Below are 27,348 nucleotides of genomic sequence, written 5' to 3'. Positions count from 1 at the left end.
CCCGTCCCACCCCTTCATTTTGTAATGAAAATTCCACTTACAGCTGAAAGAGCAGAGAAATATAAATGAAGCTTTTGGCTTCACCAAATTCTGTGACATTAACACCAAGTTTTGCTTCTCTGCTCTTTTCTCCACTGTAGGTGGTTTTTTCATTGACAGCCCCTATTGCCAGCCTCTGAGCGTCGCACCATTTATTATTCACTTGGGCCCTCAAGATTTCTTCTCTGACTTCTAGAACCATCAGGTTGTCTGGCTTGAAATGGCAATTTCTATGTCTTGATCTTAAGAGAAATGTGACCCCCTGAGGCTTTCCAGCTTTCAGACACAGCACTCTTGACACCTCCTTTTGGAAAGCAGTGACTGAGCATTTTAAAGAAGAGCAATACTTTATTCAAAGCCACGGTGTCTGTTTGAAAACTTTTCCTTTGGAAACCTAGCAATACCTGGATATACTTAACCCCTCCTAGCCTAGTCTTTGGTCAGGGAGTCTACAGACCAGTGTAGAACTTAGAATTAGTGTATGAGCTGTGCTATCTTCTGACAATTTTTAAACTTTTTTAGCACATAAAGTGAATAGTTGCATTCCTGACTGCGTCAGTTAGTGCTATTATAATTCCTCAGCGGTAGGGGTCCTCCTTGAAGCCATATTTCTCTGCATGGGGGCTGGCACCCAGCCAGGGAGGTAGCCTGCAGCCATGTTTCTTGAGGCTGCGGGTGTGCCCCGTATCTTGTGCAAGGTAATTGGTCCAATAGATTCCCGACATACCTCACGCTGACTAGACGCAGCGCACGGTGCGGGGATGCGCGGGCTCCTTGAGTCGTTTGTAGGCTCTCAAATTGTTAACCTGGGGAACAAACCACTGATAGATTTTGCTGGTTATTAGCCTTTTCTTCTTTTTTACAATTTTGGTGAAATGTTTGAAAATCATGAATCAGTCAGTCACCGTTATTAATTGAAGAGCTGGGAATACCTCGTTAATGTATTTTTAAAACTGGTGTTGGACCCTCTGTGTATTTCAGGTTAATACTTTTAAGCAGTTTTCAGCACGTTTATCTCACTTTATTCTCGTTCTCCTCGGACCTTCGTAGCCATATCACTTGTATAAAATAGGCTGAGATATAGTGACTGTAAGCTGTGGTCTCAGTATACAAAGGTAAGCTCTTTTATTTTCTGATTAAAGAGAAAATTAAAAATCAATGAACACAACATGCATATATGACAATCATATATGATGTATTTGATCTCTTGGGTCTTCTGTCATCACATTACTTTAAAATTTTTTATGATCTAAATGTAAAATAGTTATTTTCAGCATTTTGTTTTTTAATAATACCCTTGTAATTTGTATTCAAGAGACATTTCACTAAGTGTGTGTATGTGTATAGAAATTATGATATAACATATATGCGAATTACACACACTTATCTGTTTAAACAAAAGAATTTGGTGGTGGGATGTGTTCACCTAAGAAGATTTTAACGTCAGGGCACTCTTTCAGCCAAAGTGCTAGAATTTCGTAAGCAGCGAGATTGGGAGCAGTGCCGGCAGGACCCATTTATGTGTAGCTGCAACAGAAGCTGAGGCTCAAAGTGCCAATTTCTCAGAGAGTTCTCTGAGAAAGGAATATCTCTGATCTGTGTTGTATGCCCTAATACAACAGCAGCAAGAAGCCATAAAAAAAAAAGCAATAGAAAATGAAAAAACCAAAATATTAAGGTAACTATGGAAAAATATATAATTGACTGAGTTAAACTATTTCCAGAACCAAGTATGTTAAGACTCAGAGTGGTGAATACCTGGTGTGCAGAGACCAAATAGATGTAAGGAATTCCATCTTTTCCAGGTTAGATAGATGATTTATTTCCTACCTATTCACCATCATGGGGTTAATTTAAAAAATATGGTTAGGCCAAATATTTTGAAAAGGATTTGCTTCATTTAGTGTATTCCATAAATGCATTTCATTTGTATTAGATGTTCTGTGCTAAGGTTGTATTTGATATATACATATATATATATATATATAGATTAAAATGAAGCTTATGTTTTATATTTGTCTCTAAGTAGCAGTTTTCTTTTTCCTACTAACTTTGAAGGTTGCTGGGACAATTTTTTTCCCATACAGAATCTGTATGTATGTTGAATGTGGCTTTGGCATCTGTAAAAGTTTGTATGAGGCCTAGGTGACTAGTACCAAGAACATTCCAGTCCTGAACAAGCAACCGAGAGCCCCTACGTACCAGGTTCTTCTCTGGATTCTGGTGACACAGGCTCCACCCACTGGGGACCTTTTAGGTCGGAGGGTGTCTTTTTGATGGAGTTGGGCCTACTGTAAATCTCCTAGGTTGGGAGACAACACATTAGCAGTGTCAGGAGAAAATTAACTTAGTTAATAGTTCATTTATAAATTATTTAATAATATGGGCCCTCTGATATCATTGAAATGGACATCATTTGGAAACTGATTCATTTAAAATATTTCCCTGACAGTTTTGAGAGCCTGAAACGTACTCTGGTTTATGTTCATGCACCTCTATCCACATAAATGAGGAAATGAATAACAAATAGCCCAGTCCTTTTAAAGCAGTTTTTATAGTGTAGCAAAGAATAGTGGTTAATTTAAGCACTAATCATTTTTCAGTGACAAGTGAGGGGAATTTTACTCTTATAATCAGTCATTCATTATTATTTCCCTGTCTTGGGTTTCATTAATAACTGCAGTGGGAGGTAAATCTTTAGTAGTGAGAGAGAGGAGTGAACTAAGGAGATTTGCTCCCCTTTCCCCAAAAGTTAGATTTCTAGCAACCTAGAGTCCTCATCTGAGAACCAGCCGCCTGCTCTGTGAACGGCCTCCTGAAATGACTCCTGTTCAGCGTATGCCCTGCCTGCCTGGTGATGGTGCTGGGGTGGGGGTGGTCCCTCTGAGGTTGCCCAGAACAAGAAAGCTTCTGTTGTATTCAGACTTTTCTCTGTAACCATCTGAGGCCATGCCATTCAGTGACCAGAGACTTCTCAGTGTTACTAGGAGGCCGAGAAGGGAGATGGGTGGTGAGTAACCACCTGCAGAGCCAAGAAACTACCTACCGCTGCAGCGAGTTCACTTTTGATGTGTTCCTCTCTAGCAGCTATTTACAGAGCTAGTACTTCTTATGTAAGTTCCTTCCTTTCCTAATAGCATCTTCCAGAAAGTCTGTTTTAGTCAAGGATTGAAGTTGACTTAGTTGTAAGAATAGATATCCTTTTCCACATTATCATTTTAGGTAAGAGCTAACAGCTTCCATTGATGCTTGAAGCAGTGATCTTTGGAGATTTTTAAAAATAGCACTGTAATGCAAATTAGGTTATGTAAGCTTTACAGCACAGCTAGAAATAGAGAATAGAAACCATGTGGGACTCTGGGCCAGAGTATATTCCTCTCCCTCCAGCAAATTCCTGTAGGGTCTTGGAATTAAATGAGTTAATACACAGAGTGCTTTGAATGGTACCTGGTACATAGGAAGTGCTCAGTCAATGTTGACTGCTTTTACCGTGGTTGGCCAGGCTGTGCTGACAGGGAGTGGAGAAGCAGGTGCGTGGTCCGCTCAGATGGAACTGTGTGGGTTGCTTCGTGTACGCAGGTTTGGGGTGCTCCCTGGCTTTGGGAAAGGACTCCTAGCATCTTAGGGTCAGATAGACACAGAGCGAACACTTGGTGAGATGTGGTTTGGGAGGTGGCTGCAGGTCCACGCTGGATAAAGATGCTTGTGTTTTTGCGTGGTAGTCAGTCACTGGACAGTCTGCTGCCAGGAGTTTGTAATACTTGCTTTGGGATTTAGGTGAGCTTGGAACTTCAAAGGGGCTGAGCTTACAATGTCAGCCAGCTGATTCCAAGTTCCCTATCTTTGCATTAGTAAGAAAAAACTGTGTGACTACAATTAGCCCCAGAATCTGACATTCAGAGCTCACCATTTATTTGGCAGGTAGAAACTAAGTTATCATAAAGCACAGAAAAGAAAAAGGAGACTGGGAGACAGGCTTAGAAGGCTGTTGATGCAGATGCTTCTCTAAACAGCATTCTGTGCTTCTCTCTCTACAGTTTCCTGCAACACTTTGGGGACTAAAAAACCCTGTGCTTATCACCACATAAGGCCTCCCTTCTACCTGTTACACATCTGTCTCTCTGTCTCTCTACCCATTTATCTATCTGGACACAGCTGGGAAGTTGCTTTTCAGCAAAAAAAAAAAAAAAAATAATAATACATATCTATATATAGATATATATATTGGAGAAGGCAATGGCACCCCACTCCAGTACTCTTGCCTGGAAAATCCCATGGGCAGAGGAGCCTGGTGGGCTGCAGTCCATTGGGTCGTTAAGAGTCGGACACGACTGAAGCGACTTAGCAGCAGCAGCAGCAGATATATATATAGAGAGATATAGATATAGATGGCTGGACTGAATAAAGGGTGAGCATCTTCGTGTCTCTGGTTCGCACGTGTCCGCACTGAACCTCAGGAGCCTCTGGAGGTTGTGGCCGCACCTCTCTGCCTGTGGAGGTGAGCTGAGTGGGGAATGCAGACTGAGTTTGGTGATGTTCTGAGGTTAAAAAAACTGTGTAGACAGAACTGTTACTTCTAAAGGCAAGTAAGATAGATTTGCAGTCAGGAGGTTTTTCTTAAATTCAAGAAATATTTGTGTAAGTGATGCCTTGGCAGAAGTGACCCCACTCCACTGCTGTGGCTGTTGAGTGGGATCCTTGCCTCATTAATAAACTCTGTGGGAAGCCCTTGGGGTTTTGTTTGTTTTGTCTTGTCTTGACCAATCAGTAGGTAACACCTTAATTACTTGGCCCTTCTAAGGAGGGTCTTTCTTGGCAGAACTCTGCTGTCTCTGCTGGTGGGTAGCATGGGGATTGCCACCATCTGCCCGGGCTGCTTGAGAGTCAGATCAGCGTCTCCTAACTGGAGATGTGGTCTCGAGTCATCTTTTCGCTGCTCATGGCCCCAAGGAGGTGAGGGAATGAGCCACTGCCGGGAGGGTGTTCTCTTAGCGCTGCCTAGGCGCCTGGTTTCTCTAGGCTTTGCTTCATTTTCTCCTCCCTTGATCCTTTTGTGCCATATGGAAGAACAGTCTCTGCATTCACATGTTAGCTGAATGTCCCAAGTAGTTACTGGTAGCCCTCAAGTCAGTTCATCTGGGGGGCCTCTGGGCAGCAGTGGATGGAAGAAAGAGCAGGAGGAAAGACGCTAAAATTGGTATCTTGTGTGTGCCAGGCACTTGGACATTTTTCTTCTCAACCCTCTTCAAGGTGGTATATTTTACAGATGAAAAAAACTGATGCTCAGAGTGAAGGGCTAGAGTCAGGACTGAAACCCAGAGGCTTTAAGTGCCATGCCTTTTTCTGCAGCACCAAGCTGTGGATTAAAAGAAAGTGAGAAAGCATGCTGGGTGACAGGAAGGTGGTGTGTGGGCAGCGAGGCAGGGCCACGTGGCGCCTGTGAAGGGCCTGAACACAAGCCAGGGCCTCACTGTCATGGGGTCTTTGGAGCTCACAGGCTCAGGCCAATCCTTGGATCTGTGCTGGAGGCTAGGCTTTAACTTGAGGTCATTTTAGACCAGTATCCTGGCTGAAAATAGGGCTCTTTTCTTTTAGAGTGACTGGAAAGATAGATTGGAAGGCTGAGGTGTGGCTGTATAAACAGAGGAAGCTTTTGTATTTGAGGCTTGTTTTTCTGTTTGAATATTAGTGAGAAATTGAGGTGTATGTTTTCATTCAGCTAATGCTTTCTGAGTACACGCTGTCTGGCCTGAGACTGGAGGTGGGGATGTTGGAGCCAGACTCTGAAGGAGAGCTGGCGAGGTGTGGCTCATTGGGGCAGCGGTGGCCCTGGGCAAGTGCTGGGCAGAGGTGGGGGTGGGGACAGGTTGCAGTGGCCTGTTCTGCCCACCAGGAGTGGCTCCTGGACTTGGCTTCAGGGAAGGCCGTGGGCCCCTCACTAGCTCCTCAGCAGGTTAGTGCCGGCTGGATCTCTGCTCAGGGTCCGGTGGGTATGGGGATGAATACAGAATCCTCTTCAGGGAGAGAGTCTTCCCTGACCCCAAGTCACTGCTGTCCTTGATAGCTGGCCATTTTTCTGAGCCATGAGCCATAATCCTGGAGGGGATCAGGGAGAAGAACCTTCTCTTCAGCCCAGACTGCAGGAGCCCCCGAGCCGTGGCCTGTGGAGAGACTGGCCCCCGTGTGTGTGGCAGCAGCAGAGTCCTCTCCCGGCTGCCACCATGCCCTGCCCTGATGGTCCCGCTCGGAGCAGGAGCAGCGCAGGGATGTGGTTCCCTCTCCACAGACAAGAAAACTGAAGCCAAGAGACTCTGAAAACCACCCAGCTTATTTGTGGCAAAGCATTGCGGCTCCTAATAAGCGAGTTTCCACCACACGGAGGCAAGGCCGTTTCTTCTGTTTTTAGAGTTCACAGAAGCCTTTCTTAGGGAGGAGATCTGAACACCACCACAACTGTGGGATCTAGAAGTTCTCTCCTTTGACAGATGAGGAAATAGAGGCTTACACAAAACGACCTGCCCAAAATCAACATAGCTGGTAAGTGTCCCAGGCCACCCATTCCGATAGCGCTGTGCTCACACTAGGGCTGGTGTCGGCAGTCCAGTCTGCTGCCTGTCCTGTGTTCCAAAACCATTTGGCAACAGTTTCCTCTCCTCTTTGTGATGCATTCATCCTACTTACCTTTCTTCCAGACTTCTGGAATATATCCTGTGTAGCTTGCTCTCCCTGACTTCTGGCTGCTCAGACATGCCAGCTGGCTCCTGGGCAGGGTTGCTGACACCCATCCTTGGGCCCCGCGACCTGCGCGTTGTCCTCGTTTTGTCAGCTGCACCGCTGTTTCCACAGACCCACTTTTGTACCATAACAGAACCCTGGGATACGTGCAAACCAGTAACTGCCACTGGAGAGGCCCCCCAGGCACTGGATGAGGGGAAGGGATATGCTGTTGACAGGTGCTTTTTCTTTGTTGAGCTTCATCCACGTTCTGGTTGTCTGCAGTCCTGTTTCTGGCTAGGCCTTCTCTGCTGCTCTAACTAAAGGGGTCGTCCTCAGTCACCTTTCCAGAGTTCTGGGGCCAGGGTCTCACTGGGCCCTTCTAGCCTGTAGCTGATCTCAGAAATTGCTCAGCTCTCTGACATCTGTGGAGGCAGCTTTATGGAAAGTATGGTGGCTGTGCCATCACCCTGGAGGGGAGTCCTTTCTCCCACATCAACTGGAAGGTGGTCCCTGAGGAGCTCAGAAAAGCGGAAGGAACCTTGAGAGAGAGATGAGGCTGGTGAAGGGCAGATGTGGAGACACTGTGGACCTCTCTGCCAGGTATTCTGACGGCTTCTGTTTACTTGTCGTATGTGGCTCCAGAAGGGGATAGGTGGTTTCTGGTGCAGCCATTTGGGCAGTTAAGGTGGCAGTGAGTGTTTCCAATAAATGCATGTGCCCAAGAGGGGAGAAGTGGTCTTGGGAGTGTCACCGATCACATCCGTGTTCTTTGCAAACTGACAGCCTACACAGCTGGCCTCTTGCCCACACAGTCCTGGTCTCCTGGCCACGTGGAGCCCGGTCCTCAGTGTAGTCAGCACAGAAGGCTGATGAGACTGCTGCCACTCCCAGGACCACGTCTCCCGTCCTGGGCACATGGATATATGGAAACATCCACTGTCACTACCTCCTCCTAATCACGCTGTGCTGGGGCAGAAGGAGCCGCTGAAGAAAAGGTCAAGATTTTCGGCTTAGCCGAGTAGAAGGTGAAACCCGACCAAGGAGCCCAGGAGGCAGGGGGATGCTTGCGAGAGGGACTCCCATTCCATACCAGAGCAGAGCCAGGCCTGTGCAGACTGAGAACTGAGGGGCTCTAGGGAGGTAGCCGAGGCTTCCTGCAGAGATGGGCATCCACGGGCCCAGTGGGGCAGCCAGGTCTCGAGGGCCGTGTGGTGTGTGCAGAAGGGACAGCATGGAGGTGCTTGTTGATGGAACTGGGATGGCGAGGAAGGTGAAGTGGCACATGGGTGTGCAGTCTGGGGCCACTCTGTGAAAGGTGCTCTGCCCTCAGTGATAACCATCCTCCAGGATGGTGAGAGGACTCTGGAGGTCAGTTTGAACAGCTGGATGAGGACGGACTGAACGGAGAGGCTGATGCAGGTGCTCTGGTGAAGGATGGCGGCTGGCTGAGGGAGGCAGCCAGCGGGCTGAGAGGCAGGGGGGGCATTTCTTCACGTCCAGGCTCCTTGCCTGGGTTGGGCTGGAGGCTGTGGGGCCAGGGAACCACAGGAACCCACACCCAGCAAGGGCACGAGGGGCCCCTCTGCAGTAGGTGACGGACGATGGTGATGCCTGAGACTAACATAGGAATGGGGGGTGGCAGAGACTGCCTCCATTGGGCCAGGAAGTGGGAGTCTGGTGGGCATGGCGCCCCATGCCCCTCCTGTGCTCTCTGGGAAGCTTTTTGGTGATGGATGGAGAGGTTTGTAGCCAGCTCTGCTGAGTTTGCCCGTCAAGGGAGTGGCAGGTACTGGATGGTCATTGGTACAGGGGCTTCTGCTTTTTAAAGTAATGTTTAGGCCTCTTCACCTGGCAAGGGGTGGAGTCCCTTGGATTCAGCATCTGTAGAGAAAGGCCTTTAGCCAGGGGAGGTATGCAGTTGTTCTACAAGTACTTTAAAGAGGAAAAGGTGGGATTTAAAGATTACTAGTAAATCTGCTTTGGGCCTGTTTTGTTCTGCCAACTCTGGCTCATTCTGCCTAGGTGGGCAGGGAGCTCGGAGGAGTTGGTGGGGAGAGGGTGGTGCTTCTGCACGTCTGCAGTTCTGTAGCTCTGCTGGGGAGCAAGAGGCAGTGGTGGTTTGAGCACTTGTCAGAGCCCTAAAGGTCAATGTTCACTGAGACACAGCCCATCAAGCCTTTGGGATGTTCGGGAGTCTCTCTGTTCAGCCCAGTGGGCCTTTCCACGTTGTCACAACGTGGACGCTGCCTTAGGCTTGGTGTCAGTAAGTCTTTCAGGCTGTATAGCCTGTTCGGTGGTCATGGCCACTCCGTGCTGCCGTTGTAGCAGCTGAGCAGTGTACAGACAGTTGTGGGCCACACTTCTCCAGTTCCTGCTTTCCAGTCCCTCTGGCATAATCATGACTGGAAGTTTCCTCACATCTGCTGCCTGGACCCATCCACCTTCCCACAAGGCTTCCTGCATGTGTTAGGTGTGTAGCTCTTGCCCAGAAGGACGTCAGGTTTTGAGCTCAGGTGGGTCGTTTGGGGAGCGGGTGCTGAAACGAGGGAAAGCCACGGTGACCAGCTCGAGAGAGGAACGTGTGAGCTAAGGGTGCTAGGGAGCCGTGTGGAGGCCGTGCTCAGGACGGTGCCATGATGACAGACATGTTTTAGAAAGATCTTCTGCTTGGGGAAGATCAGGCTTGTTACAGTCTGGACTTTCACCCAGTTTGCTTACCGTGTTGGAACTCGAGTGGGAAGGGGAGGCCTGCGAGTCAGACAGCTTTTCTGACTGCCGGTGGCATGAGGGGCCCAGTTTTTGACATGGCCACGTCTGCCACCTTTGTGCTGCTTCTCTCTTGCTATTCAGAAGTCCCTTACAAGGGCAACATCAGTGAAACCTTGTCTCTAGTCTAATGCTGGCTGAGGGCCTTGGTGTATGAGGGTGAAAAATGCTAGGGACGGGCTTCCCTCGCTTCATAATGGAGTCACCTGGCAAGAAAGCCTTATGCAGGAGTGGGAGGGAGATGAAGCCTGTGAACTGCTGAGGCGGGATGCACAGGCTGGAGCAGTCACTGCTCAGGTGCATCCCAGACGCCAGGGACGACTGCAAATCGGACACGGTGCCTGCCCCAAGGTGCTCTGTGAAGTTGGGGCAATGAAAAAAACCAAGTGCTTTCTACTGGCCACAGTATTTTACCTCAGAGATGTTTCTAGGCAAACGAAGGGCACAGCTGTTGACTGAGCACCGAGGTGACGTTCAGAGCTATGAGCTGCCAGCATTCTCCTGTGATGTGGATGGAAGTCAGGAGGGTGCTGGCTTCAGAATCACATGAGTGCCTGCGTGGACGCCTGTGGGAGTAGGTGAGGCTCCCCTGCAGCTCAGGAGACAAGGCCCCCAGCTGAGAGGGGGTGCGGCCAGCCTCACGTGGCCTGTGGGTCCTCTGGGGGTGGAGCCAGCAGGTGAGGGGTTTGGTGCTGCCTGAGCTGCTGGGCAGATGTGGGAAAGGCCTCATACTGGTGGGGGACTTTAAGGAGAGCTTGTGGCATCAGGTGAGGGTGGTGGAAATAGTCGCTGTGAAGTCATGGCTGCAGGGCACACACGCTGTTGTTGCTGGGCTCATCTGGCTCCTGGTGGGGCTCTTGGGATGCCAGTAGGTGTGTAACTCCAACGCATGTGGCTCGTATCTTCCAGAGGTGCAGCTGGCTCTGGCACCAGGCGTATCCTTGCACGGCAGCTCTGGCCTCACAGGGAGGCTTACTCGTGTCGGGGCACCCAGACCCTTGTGGAGTCGCCCTGTCCTAGCCCATGGTCCTGAGCTTGATACCATCTGTCTCATTTTCCTGCTTAGGGAAACAGATGATGGTCTAAAGTTCTTTTTTGAATCTAACCTAAATATTTGTTCTGGGAAGACTTTTTAAAATTTTTGTTTAGGGAAATGAGTCATAGACAGCTAGAAGACTGTCTTCTCCACTTGTACTTTATTATCAAGGACGCTGAACCTAATTCCCAGTATCCAGCCTCTTCTCTGCTCCCTTCAGGATGGCATGAGCACCTCTCCTCACAAACACCCTCGGGCTTAAGTTGTGGTTAAGCTTACACTCTTTTCCTTGTTTGCATTGCACCTTTGAGCCTCCTTGACTCTTCACCTCACCGGCTCCCTCAGCTGCGGCCCTGATGCCCAGGTAGTGATGATAGCCCCTGCGTGAGGGACAGTTGGGAGTTCAGTCAGGTTCCTGAAATACCTCCTTTCACCTGCCAGGCCGGCCCTATGTGGTGCGGTTCTCTATGCGGACATGGAGTACCACTGGTCCCCTTGTTCCTTACTGTGGTGGCTTCTCAGGAGGCAGGGGCCTTTCCACATGTCCCAGGGATCAAGGGTGGTTCCGATGTCTCATGACCTGGTGTCAACCTCCAGACAGACTTCCTTTCCAGGGTCTTGAGGCCGCAAAGGGAATGCTTGGTCAGGGGGCGCCTTTGTCTCTCGTGATGTCTGAATGAGTCGTGAGCCACCTGCCTCAGGCAGACATCATTAACTACAGCTCTCAGCAGTGGTGGAGCCTGTTGTCCCCTCGGTACCTGTGAGCTCAGCTGACTGGGGACCGGGTGGCCCAGCTGTGCTGAATCTTTCTCTAAGTGGCTGGGGCCCGGCCACATGTTGAGGAAAAGGCAGGTCTCCTGAAGGAGCTCTAGGTGGGGCCAGGCCACGTGCAGGAGGGAGGCCGGTGGGCCGGGCCTCTTGGCCCCACAGTCCCGGCACCCTGGTCTGCCTGCCATGTAGTAGGGTTCCCGGATGGTGGCCGCTGAGACTTGCTGCTCATCCATTCCGAGCAGAATTCACTGGGAAGGAGGCAGCCAGTCTAGACCTGAAGCCCTGAGCTGTTGAAGGGGCATCTGTCCCTTACAGAGGAGGAAGGGGTCCTGCTCAGTCTTAGCCCTCCCTCAGCCAGGACAGGGGTTCAGGCGGCGCCAAATGTAGCTGTGGGTAGAAGACATTTCTGGTTTACTGCACAGTTACACGTAGGACGTCGAACTTCTGGCTAACTTGCTCTCACTCTGGTCTGGTGATGAAGATAGCTTTTAAGAAATCTATATAAAATACCTGTGTTATCTATTTACTGTGTTTTTTTCTGAATACAAAAGTGTACATAGTATAACTGCAGTGCAAAGTCCTTGGCAATAACTATGTTGTGTATTATATTAAAAACACATTGGCGAATACGAGCACCGTGGATTGTCCCCGCTCTGGGGCGGCGAGTACACGCAGGACTCTGAGCTGTAAGGCTGAGGCAGCAGCCTGCACGTGTGGACTGTCTCCAGTGCCTCGCCCAGAGATGCCTGGCCTTCATCACAGGGACTCTGCACCCCGACTCCCATAGGCAGCGTCCACACTGCGGCTCCTCCACACTGACTGTGTTGGACTCTAACAGACTGACTGACCCTCTTGTCTGGCTGCTGCAGCTTGTCTATAATGCCCTGACATGTTGCATTTGCCTCATTTGGATGAATAAAAATAAAAGCTTCTGTCTTCAACAGCACTGGGCTGGACTTTTCTGTGCAGGATTTACTCTGGCTCTGATGAAAGGGTCAAGTGCAGAGCCACGTTGACCCTCCAGCTCAGCACCTGAGGAGAAGGATTTCCCTCCACTGCCAGAGGGCCAGGCCTCAGCCCTACTCCTGTTTACAGTCCTTGAAACTCTGCTTCTTTGCTAATGATGCAAGTTTACGCTGCCTGAGCCTCTGACCCACAGCTGGCACAGGGAGTGCTGAGCTCTGGCCACTGCCTCGACTAGGCGTCGGTATCTCGCACACCTGCCTCAGTCTTACTCTTGACCGGTTTCCCACTTGACGCTAAGGCTTAGAGAGGTAAAGACAGTTGCCCAAGGGAGAACTTCTAAATGGTGGCAGCAACTTGAAAAACCGCTCTTCCCACTGCTCCCTGTGTGAGGTTCTGCAGTAACTGCTCCAGTAACTCTAAGGTCTCGGCTCACCCCCGGAAGAATGAGAAAGATGCCCTGGCAGCCCAGGGAGGGGTATTGGGGGAGCCAGGCCAGGGCCTGTTGCTGCCCTCCAGGTGAGTGGACGAAAGCTATGGGTGGGCGCATTGATGAGAAGGGGAGCCAGCCAGTTGCTGCTCTCTCTCGGGGGCCCTGCTCCCACCCTGAAGCCAGGGTTTCACGGGAGGAGCACTGTTTGCCTGGCTTTGGGTCAGAGAAGGTGGTGGTGGTGGTACCTGGTAGAAAGCACTGAAATCCAAGATGCTGTCACCACGGGCAAGCCTTTCACCTTCACATCTGGGGACAGCATCACTTAATAGGGCTGTTCCATCAACTGGAGGGAGAACACAGGGGAAGGGCCGAGCTTAACAGGAGCACGTAAGATAGAGGTGAGCGCTGAGGCCATGGCAGAGAACTCAGGAGGGAGACGTGACCTTCCCACTTGAGGCGCGCATCCAGAGTCATGGCTTGGCTTGAACCCAGGGCTTTTGGTCCAGCTGTGCCCATGCGTGCGTGCTCAGTTGTGTCCGACTCTTTGTGACCCCATGGACTGCAGCCCACCAGTCCATCCTCTAGGCAAAAACGCTGGAGTGGGTTACCACTGCTGCAGGGGATCTTCCCAACCCAGGGGTCAAACCCGCATCTCCTGCGTTGCAGGCAGTCTTTCCTACTGAGCCACTGGGAAGCCCCGGTGTGCCTGCAGTGAAGCAGTGTGAGTTTACTCCCACCTGCGGCCCACGTGGTCATCTTAAAGCAGCTGCCCTGCTGGTCGCTGGGAGCTGAGACACCGCAGGGTCTGGGCCAGAAACCTCTCCATGGGCCAGGTTCCTACACCTACAGCAACGGGGGAAGGGCAGGGCTAGGGAGCGTTCAGTCCTTTTGTTCTGGAACTGAGTGCCCCAGCCACTCTGAGCTCATCTGCCGGCTTCTCCTCACTCTCTGTCCAAATGAAGCTGAGAAGGCGGCCTGAATCCCAGGGTCAGAATCATGCATCTCTGAGCAAGTGAAGCACCTCAGCCCTTCACACATCCATCATCCAGATGAACCAAAAGGTCTGAGAGGCCTGGCACCTCCCCCTGGCACTACGTCTTTCTGCACAGCTCCTGGGCAGTTCAGAGCTGAGAGTGCTGTTTGGGGTTTAGTTCTAGAGGGTTTTTCTTTTCTTCACTCCCCGCATGGTGCTCTCCTGCCGCCAGGACTTGGAGTCCAGAACAGATGGAGACGGCACTCCTGGAGACCGGGCAGTGGATCCCTCCTGCCTTTGTTATGAGCTGCCTTCAGCCCGCGTTGACAGCGAGCAGCCCCCTGGAGATCTGCTCAACAAGCTACTCAGCCTGTCTCATGTCTTGCAGTCGGGGAGGAAGTGGAGCCCTGGTCACGTGGTCAGTACCAGGATGCCAGTTTTCCAGCACGAAGTCACTGCTCTTCCTACCACGGTTCCCTCCAACCACCCTCCTTCCCCTCAACTGACTTTCACAGCCAGGCTTCTTGAAACCTACACCCTGCTTCAGCTTCCTGGGGGGCTAGTCTGGCCCCTCTGCTGCAGGCGACCACCTCTGCACCTCCTCCCACTCTGAGCTCCAGCCGTTTCCCAGTCACCAAACCACCAAACCACTTCATCCAGGCCCACCCTCACCCAAGGTGGAGCTCGTTCATTCTCTCGGGATGACCCTGGTCACTTTAGGTGTGCCAAGGTTGATGGGCCAAGGGGGTGCCTTTCTCCTGACAGGGCACAGCCGCTGAGTGGATGATTTCTGCAAGCCCCTATCCTCCTCACACTGTGACTCTGGGGCAGGGAAAAGCCAGGGGCAGGCCAGCCCTTCTGGACTCTCGACCTGGTTGGCCGGGAACATGGACCCCAGAAACGTGCCCTCTGGCCTTGAGCAACAAAGGGATCCCACCTGTCCTCCAGAGTCCCTGTGCCGGCCTTCGCAGAGCTCCTGTCACAGCCCGGCCACTTGCCAGGCACCAGGCCTGCATCTGGGCTGTGGAGAGAAGACGGGGCAGGGCTCACTCACCGCCTTCCCTTCTCCGGGGCCTGCAGCTCAGCCTGCTTCATCCAGAGACTGGTGTCGGGGTCGTGGAGGGCAGGTCAAGCAAGCAGGGGCCGTCGGGTGCGGGGAGCACTGCTCTCTTCTTCCTGCTGCAGAGAAGTGGGTGAGGTGGTGAAGGACGGCCTGTCTGGGAGCCTCCTCCTGGGGGGCTGCAGCATAGGAAGACCAGCAGTGGTCGGAAGGAGCACTCTTCCCAGAGAGTCTGGGTACTGACCACTTCTGCCCCTCGGCCGCTTGCCCTGCATGTGCACATCTGGGGCCCGCAGTGCCCTCTTCCATCTCGGCCTGGTAAGATGCTTTTGTCTTTCAAGGTCTTACCACTCGCTCACCTCCATTAAGACTTCCCTAAACCTGTAGCACACGAGTCACATCTCACCCATCACCATAGCGCTTCGTTTCTCCAGGACGGACAGTGCTCACGAGGAAGGTGCCGGCAGCAGCCCCCGGGGGACAAAGCCTGTGTCTTCTCCCCCAACCCCGCCACCCGCCACGGGCCTGGCATGCATGGCTGCTCACACGCATCTCAGCCCAGAGCGGGAGTGGGGGAGGAAGTGGGCAAGAGCACGTAATGATAAAACTGGTTTTTACAAAGTGATGCTGTTTGTACCAAAATATTTAATGAATATGCTGTTAAAATAAAACCAACAAAAGAAACAGTAATACAATTTTACTGGTTTATATTTCAATTCATAAAGTTGACACACTGAAACTACCCTAGCACAATGTCCACACACCTAGTTTTAGATGGGCGCATAGCTGTTTTGGTAACTGAACAAGGACACAGACAGCAGTGGAGGGGATGGTCTGGGGGGATCAGGGGTTGCCGCTTGTTATCTCCCTTATCACAGATGACTTCAGTAAGTGTTAATACAGCCAACAGGAAAAAAGAGATACAAAACCACCCAAGTCTCTTTATATACAAACCAGTGCCTCTTGTAACCAGCTACTCCACACTGCACGCACAGAAGACGGCAGAATCATCTGCGAGACAGCCTGTCAGCGTTATCACTATATAAATTAAAAGTCTAAAGTTATTTTTTTAAAAAAGGTGCTAAAACCCCCATTCTATAGTTTTGAAGTGAGAACCTGCAGCCCATCCGAAGAGCAAGGCTTGCACTGGCCTCACCCCAGGGAGGGCCCAGGCAGGCGGGGACACAGGCCAGCAGGACGCGGGCCTCTTGGCATGTGTCTGCACAGCCTTACATTCACACTCTCTCTCTCACACACATACAGAACTCAAAGTCTTTCTCACTTGTACAACCTGTTGTGCAAAAACACTAGGAACCTTGAAGTGAAGGTGCTCTTCACAGCTCTCACACCAGCAGGGTAGAGAGCAGAGCCCAACAAACCTTGAATGCAGTAAGTGCCCAAATAACCACGTAATTAACTTGTGCAGATCAGTCCTAGTCTGGGATTTAAACACTGTCAGTTGGGTGCATTGGGAAAAAGATATCTATACACACACACACACACACAGACACATGAAGCAAAATAAGATTTGTCCATGTTACGATTAACCCAGTCTCACAGTCGGTCAAGTCACCCGCCCCAGCGCTGTGGAGTCATTTGGCAGCTAACAATAAGAACAACAGAAACTATGAGAGTTGCATAGAATTGATCAGAAACGTGAGTGATGCCGAACCAAAACCTGTGCATTGTAGAGTTTAACAAAACTAGGTGGCTTCAACTACAAGCATGAAACCCTCCTATTTAAACAAAGTGCTTCTCCATGTCTACACAGAGGACCCTCTGCTGGCACTGGAGCAGGTACTTGAGTTACTGATCCCCTGCTCTACGTCCCCCTATATATATATATATTTATATATATATATATATATATTTGTATGTGTGTGTGTATTTTAAAAAAAAATTAAAGGTTTAGAAAAAAACCAACAGCCTGAAGATCCCCAAACTCTGATAACGTCAACTCGGATGCTGGGCTGGATATGAGCTGACCTAACTGGGAAGAGGCCGGAGGTCACATGGAGGAGTGACGTTCGGAGTGTCCAGAGCGGCAGGCGAGTCAGCGGGCCTGTTAGTATCAGCAGTGAGGAGGGCCTCACGAGCTCTGGTCCACAGTGACCTCCCGACAGGCTTCTATGGATCTGACTTGCGGACATTCTGTCCTGGGGCATGTCACAGAATCACACATCTGGCCAAAGAAGGCAACAAAAGGTGTCATGTTTTCCGAAGGGTCTGGAGGCAGCAGCTGCTCTCAGCAAGTCTCTTTCCCTTGAACCCCAGTTGCTGTCTTTATGGAGCTCAGTGTTCGGTTAAACCACGTCTTCTTGGCTGCCTGGACCTCGTTGAGGGCAAGGCCTAAATGGTGCTCCAAGTCCTGGAAGAGCAACAATGGACATGAGGATGCTGGTCTCCTGTGCAAAGGACGCTGCCTCCCCAGAGCTGAGCCAAGGCAACAAGTGTAGTCTGTCTCCTCCTGAGACAACTCTGGGAACAGCCACCACCCCCGCTCCCCACCCCAGCTCTCAAAACTGGCACAGAAAGATCTGGAGGGCCAAAAGCTTTGGCACGTTTTCTAGTTAAGACCTCATCTTTTTATTGAAACAGCCTCCCATCTGAACATCTCACCCTCCATCTACCCACTGCACACCTGGAGTCAGCCCAACGCTCTAGCTAAGAACGCAGCATTAATTTCCAGCAAGCACCTTAGAAGTCTAGACCTGCTAGCAAGACATGTGAGATGCTTCACAATCTGGACCTTTCAGGCAGGCCCACTGCGCCCTCTGTGCTGTGGGCGCACAGCACAGAGGACATGCCATGCCCTGTGCTGGCTCAGCGCTCCTCCCCTTCACCAGCTGCAACCTCTGTCCATTCTCTGATCAGACACCGCCCTTGGTGAGGCCCTTCCTAATTACCCAGACAGTCGCCCAAGCCGCGTCTTAGCTCTGCAGCGCCAGCAGCTGAAACTGGGCCTGGGCGAGCAGGTGTCCAGTGATGAATGTGATGGGGAGACCAGGTCTTCAGCTTTAGTCCTAAACTGGGTTCCTCCATGCTCTGTGCTTGGCGCCTGCCCTGTGCTCAGCACGGTGCTGCCGGAACTAGCCGTGCAGTATAAAGATGACCAAAATAAGTCCCAGTTTCTTCAGGAAAGGAGGCTCAGATAAATTAGGTAATAAGTCCTAAGGCACAAAGCTGGTTAAGTGACAGGAGCTGGGACATAAAAGCTGGTATTGTGAAGCCCTCAGACAGCATGCTGAGCCCCTTGTGTGCATTAGCTTTTTTAGTCTTCAAAGCAAACAATCAGAGTGACCCTCATCACCTCCACTGGCAGATGAGGAACCTGAAGTGTAAGGAGGTTACTAACCCAATGTCAAAGGGTTTGCTGGTGCAGCTGCGAGTTCAAATCATATGTTCTCTCCTCCACCAGAAGGATTCCAAGTTAGATGGATAATTCTCATTATGAGAAAGCCCAATTCTTAGGACAGGCTAAATACTAATTAAACATCCACTAGTAAATAACAAGTAACAGGCTTCTTCCCAGGAGGATTATGGTCCAAGTATAAAAGGGAAAAAAACCCCAAACCGTCAATATCATTTCTGGGGTTTCTAGCCCCAGAAAATCATACCCTCGTGCAGGCCTGGGCCCCCTGCATCAGGGGCAGAGGGCTGGTTGGGAATGCGAGGCTGCAACTGTTACCTGGATCTTACACTCCGCTTCCACCAGCTGCAGCTTGGTCTGTGCCAGTTCCAGCTCCATCTCTCTCAGCTGGTTCTTGAGCGTTTCCTTCTCCTCATCTGTATCCTCATCCACAACTTCCTTAGCTGAGCCCATGCCCTTTATGCGCCCTTCTTTGTTGAAAAATTCCCGGCAGCGTTCACAGTCATCTACTTTTTGCTGAAATTGAAGGTGAGATGTGAAGAGACAAAGGAGACATGAAGGTGTAAGCATCTCCTTTCTGGGGAGCCTGGCTGAGCACTATAGCTTCTGAAAAACTACGTTCTTTTTGTAAACTGTTAGATGACCTACTGGAAAAGTCACCTGGCGTTACATACCAAAAGCAATACAAATATTGTTATGTCTTGATCCAGTCATTTCACATCTAGGAATCTTAGCTAAAAAAATGAAAAAGGAGCAACTAGATAAAGATTTATGTACAAGGAATTTCACTGCAGAATCAGAGACACAGAAAAGAGGTGGGGAGATAAACTATCCAGCTCCTGGAAGAAATTACATAGGATGTGCTGTATTTATACAAGGAAGTATGCAGCCTCGGAAAAGGTTTTGAGGAATTTTTCATAATTTGGTAAAAATGCTATGGTGCTGGGTGAACTAGGACACGAAAATGTCGTTAAAGCTTAGTTACAAATCCACACTACATTTCACGAAAGTAAGACAGCAATGACTACAAGAAACATCATTTCATTTTCCTCTAAGAAAATATTCTGCCAGTGAAACCACAAAAGCCATTAGTTATGAAGTATGTCCCAACTTCAGATGTAAATTTGAAAAAAATGCGTATCTTAGACTGAAAGAAAATTTGTATGTTAGAGGAAATACAAACATGGAAAGAACACACACCAAAGTGTTAATGGTGGTGTAGTCTGTGGGTAGTGAGATTATAAGGCTTTCTTCCCCTGCCCCTTTATTCGTATTTTCCAATTTTCTTCAATGAACATTATTAGTTTTAGAATCAGAAAATGAATTTTGCTTAAAAAATTGGTACTGCTGGTTAAACACTGCTTATGATATAGGCCAAGTATCACCTTGTTCCAGGTAAAATGTTGCTTCATGCAAACATGGTCACGAACTCTCCCACATTTCTGTCCACCCAGTTATAAATATGTTAGTAAAGTATCTTTCAGTAAATTGTTCATCTTTTTCAAATTATTCAGCAAATTATTCACAAGTAAAAGTTGACAAGTAGTCTAATAATAAAGAAACATCAAGGAACAAAACCTCTGAAACTGGCAACAAAACATTTAAAAACTCCGGTTCTCACTGTATCTGGGTCCATTATAGTAGGAAGCAGATGTCCCCGCACTACAGAAACTCCTGGGGAGTGGTCCCCAGCTACGGAAAATCGTGGGGAGTGGTTCCCAGCTACAGAAAATCGTGGGCAGTGGCCTGGCCTCTGCAGCTGCCACCCTCAAGTGAGACCTGTCACCCCCAGGACCCTTCTGCCTCAGCGTGCTGCTGCAGGAGTCACAGACAACACCTCCAGTCAAGGGGCTCTTGCATGTGGTTTTTTTAAAAAGTGAAGTAATCCAGAGGAGGACGTTGTACGGATTTATAAAGAACAGGGACACCTGCACCTTGAGGTCTAACATCAGGACTCCTCTGGTCTGCTCTGTACCCCTACCCAATGGAAAGAGGCAGACAGGAGCTGTCAGTTGCTGAGCCAGGCCCCGACAGCTGCCCCGTCAGGCACGCATCAGCCTCTCTCACTTTTGAAATCCAGGTGGAATATTCCCCTCCCCAAATCTTTTGTGAATACAGCCATTAAATTAACTAGGGGGGATAAAATCTCTTTGATAAATGAAGACTTACCCGAATTTTCTCAATCTCCACTTTATTAGCAGCCTGCTGCTTCTCCAATCTTTCACTCAACTGAGAGCAAATCTAAGGAAACAAACATGGTATTCACATGACAGCCTCTTCAGCAGTGTCATAATCTGCACAGTCTGGGCTCGTGGTGTATTCCACAGTAGAGGCTGGACCATGGATTGAGACAGTACTGAGCGGGAGGGAGCAGATGACAGGTGGGCAGAGGGTGCCCTGGCTCTGTCACCTCCGCATCCATTGGCCCAGGACCTGCGAGAACCCATCAGTGCCAGAGTGCACTCGATGGTCAATGTCACAAACACGCCAGACTCCAGAGCCAGCAAGAGAGCCCAGGACTGAAGGCACAAGACCAGTTCAGTTATGCTGTCAGAATGGACCAGCTGGGGGACAGGTGGTTCCCCATCACAGGACCACACACGAGCAGCCGGAGTCTGAAGTGCTCCCAAGAACCAGGGTGGCCTCCAGGGATTAAGTGCCTGCTTGCGTGAGGGACCTAGGCCAGGGCCACAAACATAATCTCTGGACTCCTCACAACAATTCTCTGGGAGAGTCACGAGTCACCCTGTTTTACAGCTGAATCAGCACAGTAACTCGACCAGAAGCACAGGGACTCCTGCAGGGCCAGTGGCCGAGTGGGCACACGTTGGGGTGTGGAAAGGAAACCTCTCACGCAGGCGAGCAGAGAGCCCAGAGCGTGTGGCCCACTTCCAGGGCACAGACCCACCTGCTTGTAGTCGCCAATGATAGAGCTGTTTTTTTTAATCTCGGATTCTGCCTTGTCCAGTTCCCGACGGCACATTTCTTTTAACTGCACAGTAAGAAAAGCAAAAGTGACTGATGGTTGAGGGAGACAGACAGGAAGCCCCGGCAGGAGCTGTGTCGTGCTGCGCTGACCCCAGTCCCAGGGGGCGCTCCTGTCTCCTCCCGATTCTCTCAGCAGTACGAACCCTACTGATGCCGGGATGGAAGTCGGAACATCCGACTACATCAAATCCTGCTTCAGGTGGGCCTTTGGCTGAAGTACCTGTCAGTGCAGCCCACACTGGGGCCCTGGGCGGAGGAGGTAACAGAGCAAAGGTCGAGGAAAAGCTGATGGGAGCACAGCTGTTCCTTCAGCGCCTCGGGGGTTACGTGGCACATGCCCGTCACCTCTCACCTCGGGTCGCCTGACTGAGATGAGAAGCAGGTGGACAGTGAAGCAGAACCAGCCTGCCCAGGGCGCAGCACCTGAAGCTCTTCCTACCCAGGGGCTGTGCTGAGGACAAGCCTCCCAGAGCTGGCTCTGTGGGGAGATAGCTGTGGACAGGGCAAGTAGGGGAGGAACCACACATTATGAGACGTCTGCTTTCCTTCCGCAGAAATGCTAACCTTTTTGGGCACACTCAGATGCTGGCACACAGGAACTTCTGCCCCAGTGGAAGGGTGGGCTTTGCCTCACTGTCTCCTTCTACATTTTAATTATTAAGAACCATTATGTTGCTTTACCTAGTAAGTAAAAAAGGCCTTTGGAGAGAAACTGAAGCCAGTTGTCTCCAGAGTTCTCCAGGGCCAAGAGGAAGCCAGCAGTGAAATCCCAGCTCTCAAGCATCTGCAAGACATAGAGGAGTGTGGGAGGGGCGATGCCCCCCATACCTGAGCAGACTCTTCTTCCAGCCTTCTTTTCTCTTCCTCTGCGTCAATCAACTTTTGTTTGGTCATAAGCAGCTCCTTGTTCAGTGCATCTGCCTTTTCCTCAGCCTGAAAGGTTTGAGAGATGTTGTTACAGAAAAAGTGAGAACTGAAAGGGTCTGAATTATGCAGCATAGCCCAACTTTAGGATGAGGAGGAAACTGTGATCCAGAGAGGGGCTGTGATATGCTCGAGGTCACACCGAGAGCACACTCGTGCATGAGTGCCAGGCCGTCTCCTGCCCAGTGTTGTGTGGGGCAGTGGCTAGGAGCTGGCCTTTGGCATCAGATAGCCTGGCCTCGACTCCCATCGCTCCCTGACTTTGTGCCACTAGGAGGAGTCACAGAGAACCTATCGGAGCTTCAGGATTTTCATCTGAGGGAAGGCATGGAAAGGATTCTGCGCAGTTCTGCTAACATGTAGCCGACACTCAATAAAAGGCAGCCATCATTATTATGAAGACTCAGAATTCTGGTTTTCTTCTCTGAACTCTCAGGATTTTCTCTGCTTCATCAAACACGTTCTGCATTTTGCTCTTGTTCTCATCTGACAAAGGCAGGCGCCTCCTTCCAGGCACGCTCGTTCTCTTACCTGAAATGGCCATCTTCCACCCGAGTTTTTCTAAAGCACACAGAAGCCTGGCGGGCAGATCTACGGGGCCAAGCGACACCGGTGCACCCGCCCTGACCACAGGGTCCGTTACCCTTGAGTGTCCAGTGATAACCGAAGAGTGAGAGACGGCAGCACGTGAGAAGGCAGGCGGGGAACAGGGGCACAGCTAGACATGGAGCATCTCTGCAAGCTTCTCACATGCAGCTTCCTTTGACAATGGATGGTGGTTCCCTGAATCTGAACAGTATGTCTGAGGTCACGGAGCTAAGTGTGTAACAGTCCCTGCGCCTGCTACCACGTCACTTCCTGAGACACGTTTTCTTTGGGAGGCATAGGTCCCAGGGGGCTGGGGGCTGAGGCCTTAAGTGGAGACTTGAGAATGGCACACCATGCAACTCAAAAAGCCATTCAGTTCAGTTGCCTAGTTGTGTCTGACTCTTTGTGACCCCACGGACTACAGCACACCAGGCTTCCCATCCATCACCAACTCCTGGAGCTCACTCAAACTCATGTCCATCAAATTGGTGATGCCATCCAACCATCTCATCCTCTGTTGTCCCCTTCTCCTCCTGCCTTCAATCTTTCCCAGCATCAGGGTCTTTTCCAATGAGTCAGTTCTTCGCATCAGATGGCCAAAGTATTGGAGTTTCAGCTTCAGCATCAGTCCTTCCAGTGAATATTCAGGACTGATTTCCTTTAGGATGGACTGGCTTGATCTCCTTGCAGTCCAAGGGACTCTCAAGAGTCTTTTCCAACACCACAGTCCAAAAGCATCAATTCTTTGGCACTTAGCTTTCTTTATAGTCCATCTCTCACATTCATACATGACTACTGGAAGAACCATAGTAGCTTTGACTAGACGGACCTTTGTTGGCAAAGTAATGTCTCTGCTTTTTAATACGCTGTCTAGGTTGGTCATAGTTTTTCTTCCAGGGGCAATCATCTTTTAATTTCATGGCTGCAGTCACCATCTGCAGTGATTTTGGAGCCCAAGAAAATAAAAGTCTATCACCGTTTCCCTTGTTTTCCCATCAATTTACAATGAAGTGATGGAACCAGATGCCATGATCTTTTGTTTTTTGAATGTTGAGTTTTAAGCCAGCTTTTTCACTCTCTTCTTTCATCAAGAGGCTCTTCAGTTCCTCTTCACTTTCTGCCATAAGAGTGGTGTCATCTGCATATCTCAGGTTATTGGTATTTCTCCCAGCAATCTTGATTCCAGTTTGTGCTTCATCCAGCCTGCCATTTTGCATGATGTACTCTGCATATAAGTTAAATAAGCAGGATGACAATATACAGCCTTGACATATTCCTTTCCCTATTTGGAACCGGTCTGTTGTTCCATGTCCAGTTCCAACTGTTGCTTCTTGACCTGCATACAGATTTCTCGGGAGGCAGACAAGGTGATCTGGTATTCCCATCTCTTGATGAATTTTCCAGTTTGTTGTGATCCACACAGTCAAGGGCTGTGGAGTAGGCAATAAAGCAGAAGTAGATGTTTTTCTAGAACTCTCTTTCTTTTTTGATGATCCAACAGATGTTGGCAATTTGATCTCTGGTTCCTCTGACTTTTACAAGTCCAACTTGAACATCTGAAAGTTCTCGGTTCATGTACTGTTGGGAGCCTCACTTGGAGAATTTTGAGCATTACTCTGCTACCGTGTGAGAGGAGTGCAACTGTGTGGTAGTTTGAACATTTCTGACATTGCCTTTCTTTGGGATTGGAATGAAAACTGAACTTTTCCAGTCCCGTGGCCACTGCTGAGTTTTCCAAATTTGCTGGCATATTGAGAACAGCACTTTAACAGCAGCATCTTTTAAAGATTTGAAATAGCTCGACTGGAATTCCATCACCGCCAGCAGTTTTGCTCATAGTGATGCTACCTAAGGCCCACTTGACTTCGCATTCCAGGATGTCTGGTTCTGGGTGAGTGATCATACCATTATGATTATCTGGGTCATGAAGATCTCTTTTGTACAATTTTTATGTGTATTCTTGCCACCTCTTCTTAATATCTTCTGCTTCTGTTAGGTCCGTACCATTTCTGTCCTTTTTTTTGTGCCCATCTTTGCATGAAATGTTTCCTTGGTATCTCTAATTTTCTTGAAGAGATCTCTATCTAGTCTTTGCCATTCTATTGTTTTCCTCTATTTCTAAGCCATTAGTTACTGGGAAAATGCACATACCTGTGATTAAATGGGGTCCTGGATTTAAGCCTGTCCTTGCTGGGGAGTGGCTTATCTTCTCCTCTAGCTCAAACCCAAGCAGCAAGTGAGAGGGAAATGAGACTCAAACAACAGAGGAAATAATATGGAGAATGAAGTCCTGTTAAAAGATTTTATTTTACTTGAATCAAGAGAACATCCTGTCACCTCTGCCTCTCTCTCTCGGACCTGGGTAAAGCCCCTGAGCAGTAACCTACAGCACATACATACATTCTCTGTTACTCATCATCACTCCCATGGGAGGTAAGACTGATTTTAACAAGTACAGGACAGCTGGCTCACCACGAAGGGGGTCTTCTAACCCAGGAGTCTTCCTTGCCCACCCTGACTCCAAAATTTAGAAAAATGTTAGACGGGCAAGTGATTCCCCCAAGCTTGCACAGTGCGTGTGGCAGAGCTGGAATCCCTGCTACAGGAGCTGACTTGCAATGCTGCGCCCCTTCAATGGGAAAGTGCGCAGAGGCCACCGGGCGGCTGACGGTGGACCTGAGGGCGCCACACGCACCACTCTACTTACGTATGCACATGAGGGGAGAACGTGTGGGATCAGCACCATCTAGAGTTCCACTTCTGGTCATGGAGGACTAACCAGGACCAGACTCACCCACCCCCATAAACAAAACACTGGACAAAGTATATAAAGCTACCGTCTGCTGACCCTGAAAACCAATGCAGAACTGTGGCTCCTGGGAGAAAGGAAACAAGCAAGGTTCTACCACCACTCTGGGTTTCTGCCTCTGGACCAAGGAGCAGGGTGAGGGGTTCTACACAGAGCATGCCTCAAAGGGTTACGGAGACAGAGCCAGGGGCTCAGAGAGGCTGTGGCAACTGAAAGTTGTGGGCGAGAGCTCTGGAGATGAGAGAGCTCCAGAACCACTGACAGGGTGGCAGAAGAGAGAACATGAAATCATGAAAATACCCAATTAAACCAAAGAAGGCAGAAAAGGGGAAAAAAAGAGAAAGCAAATACAACAAATGGAGAACAAACAGCAAGGTGGTAGACTTAAATCTACCATATAAATAATTACATTAAATGTAACTGGTCTAAACATTCCAATTAAAAGGAGACTGTCAGACTGAATTTGAAAAAGCAAGATCCAACTATAGCTGGTGACAAAATCCCATTTTAAATATAAAGACATAGATATATTAAAAAAAAGAATGGAAAAGGATATGCCATGCAATACTATGAAGGCTGGAATGGTATATTAATATCAGACAAAGTAGATTTCAGAACAGAGTATCACCAACGACAAAGAGGGACATTACATAACACCAAGAGTCACTCCTTGAAACTTGAAATGTATTCATAAAGTCAAATTAAAAGAAACAAAAACTGACATAATAAAGGAGAAATAGATTAGGGCACAGAGTTACACATTTCCTCACTGCTCTCTCAGTAAGTGATGGAATAAATAAAGAGAAAAGTGGCAAGTCTACGGAAGATTTAACCAACAGAATCAGCTTGATCAAAGTGATGTTTACACCACGCCCCACCTACAACAGCAGGACAGATGTACTTTCCAAGAACACGTGGTACATTCAACCCAAACGGATCGCGGGAAGCCCCAAAATAAAGCCCAAGTGTGCTTTTCTTGTTGTTGTTCACTCATTAAGTCCCGTCTGAATTTTTGTGACCTCAAGGACTGCAGCATGCCAGGCTCCTATGTACTTCACTATCTCCCAGAGTCAGCTCAAATTCATGTCCATTGAGTTGGTAATGCTATCCGACCATCTTATCCTCTGTCACCCCCTTTTCGTGCCCTCAATCTTTCCCAGCATCGGGGTCTCTTCCAATGAGTCGGTTTTTTGCACCAGGTGGCCAAAGCTTCAGCTTTAGCAACAGTCCTTCTAATGAATATTCAGAGTTGATTTCCTTTAGGATTGACTGGTTTGATCTCCTTGCTGTCAAGGGACTCTCAAGAGTCTTTTCTCTGGCACCACAATTTGAAAGCAAGAATTCTTCAGTGCTCAACCTTCTTTATGGTCCAACTCTCACATTCGTGCATGACTACTGGAAAAACCACAGCTTTGACTATAAGGACATTTGTCAGCAAAGTGATGTCTCTGCTTTTAAATACACTGTCTAGATTTGTCATGGCTTTTCCTCCAAGGATATGGCTACCCACTCCAGTATCCTTGCCCAGAGAATTCCATGGACAGAAGAGCCTGGTGGGCTACAATCCATGGGACTGCAAAGAGTTGGACATGACTGAATGGCTAACACTTTCACTTCCTTCCAAGGAGCAAGTGTCTTCTAATTTCTTGGCTGTAGTCACTGTCTGCAGTGATTTTGGAGCCCAAGAAAATAAAATCTGTCACTGCTTCCACTTTTTCCCCTTATATTTGCTATGAAGTGAATTGCCAACATCTACTGGATCATAGAAAAAGCAAGAGAGTTCCAGAAAAACATCTATTTCTGCTTTATTGACTATGCCAAAGTCTTTGACTGTGTGGATCATAATAAACTGTGGAAAATTCTGAAAGAGATAGGAATACCAGACTACCTGACCTGCCTCTTGAGAAACCT

The 27,348-nt window shown here is 49.2% G+C and overlaps 2 protein-coding genes across 5 annotated transcripts in view; one reads left to right on the top strand and one right to left on the bottom strand.

Moving 5' to 3' along the window:
- Window positions 1-12,275, top strand: part of STRBP (spermatid perinuclear RNA binding protein) — a 150,764-nt gene extending 138,489 nt beyond the window's left edge. Inside the window, exons 18-19 of one of the 2 annotated variants that reach the window (XR_825616.1) lie at window positions 1,021-1,154; window positions 6,446-12,275. Coding sequence is in view for 1 of the 2 variants with exons in the window: in XM_010844028.1 (XP_010842330.1) it covers window positions 1,021-1,025 (5 nt within the window). In the remaining variant the exon portion in view is untranslated. Of the gene's footprint in view, window positions 1-1,020; window positions 4,269-6,445 lie in introns of those variants that run through there. The other variant, XM_010844028.1, reaches the window with a different exon arrangement.
- A 3,108-nt stretch (window positions 12,276-15,383) lies between these two features.
- Window positions 15,384-27,348, bottom strand: part of RABGAP1 (RAB GTPase activating protein 1) — a 170,058-nt gene continuing 158,093 nt past the window's right edge. For all 3 annotated transcript variants that reach the window (XM_010844019.1, XM_010844020.1, XM_010844021.1), the window contains 5 exons: window positions 21,945-22,049; window positions 21,037-21,120; window positions 20,298-20,369; window positions 18,447-18,644; window positions 15,384-17,126 (listed from right to left, as the gene is read on the bottom strand). In XM_010844019.1, the coding sequence (XP_010842321.1) occupies window positions 17,004-17,126; window positions 18,447-18,644; window positions 20,298-20,369; window positions 21,037-21,120; window positions 21,945-22,049 (582 nt within the window). In that variant the 3' untranslated portion in view covers window positions 15,384-17,003. The remainder of the gene's footprint in view (window positions 17,127-18,446; window positions 18,645-20,297; window positions 20,370-21,036; window positions 21,121-21,944; window positions 22,050-27,348) is intronic.

Source organism: Bison bison, unplaced genomic scaffold (genome assembly GCF_000754665.1).
Source record: "Bison bison bison isolate TAMUID 2011002044 unplaced genomic scaffold, Bison_UMD1.0 scf7180017864193, whole genome shotgun sequence".
NCBI lineage: Eukaryota > Metazoa > Chordata > Mammalia > Artiodactyla > Bovidae > Bison > Bison bison.
The sequence above is the reverse complement of the archived record's forward strand: the minus strand, read 5'-3'. Positions and strand labels throughout refer to the sequence as shown.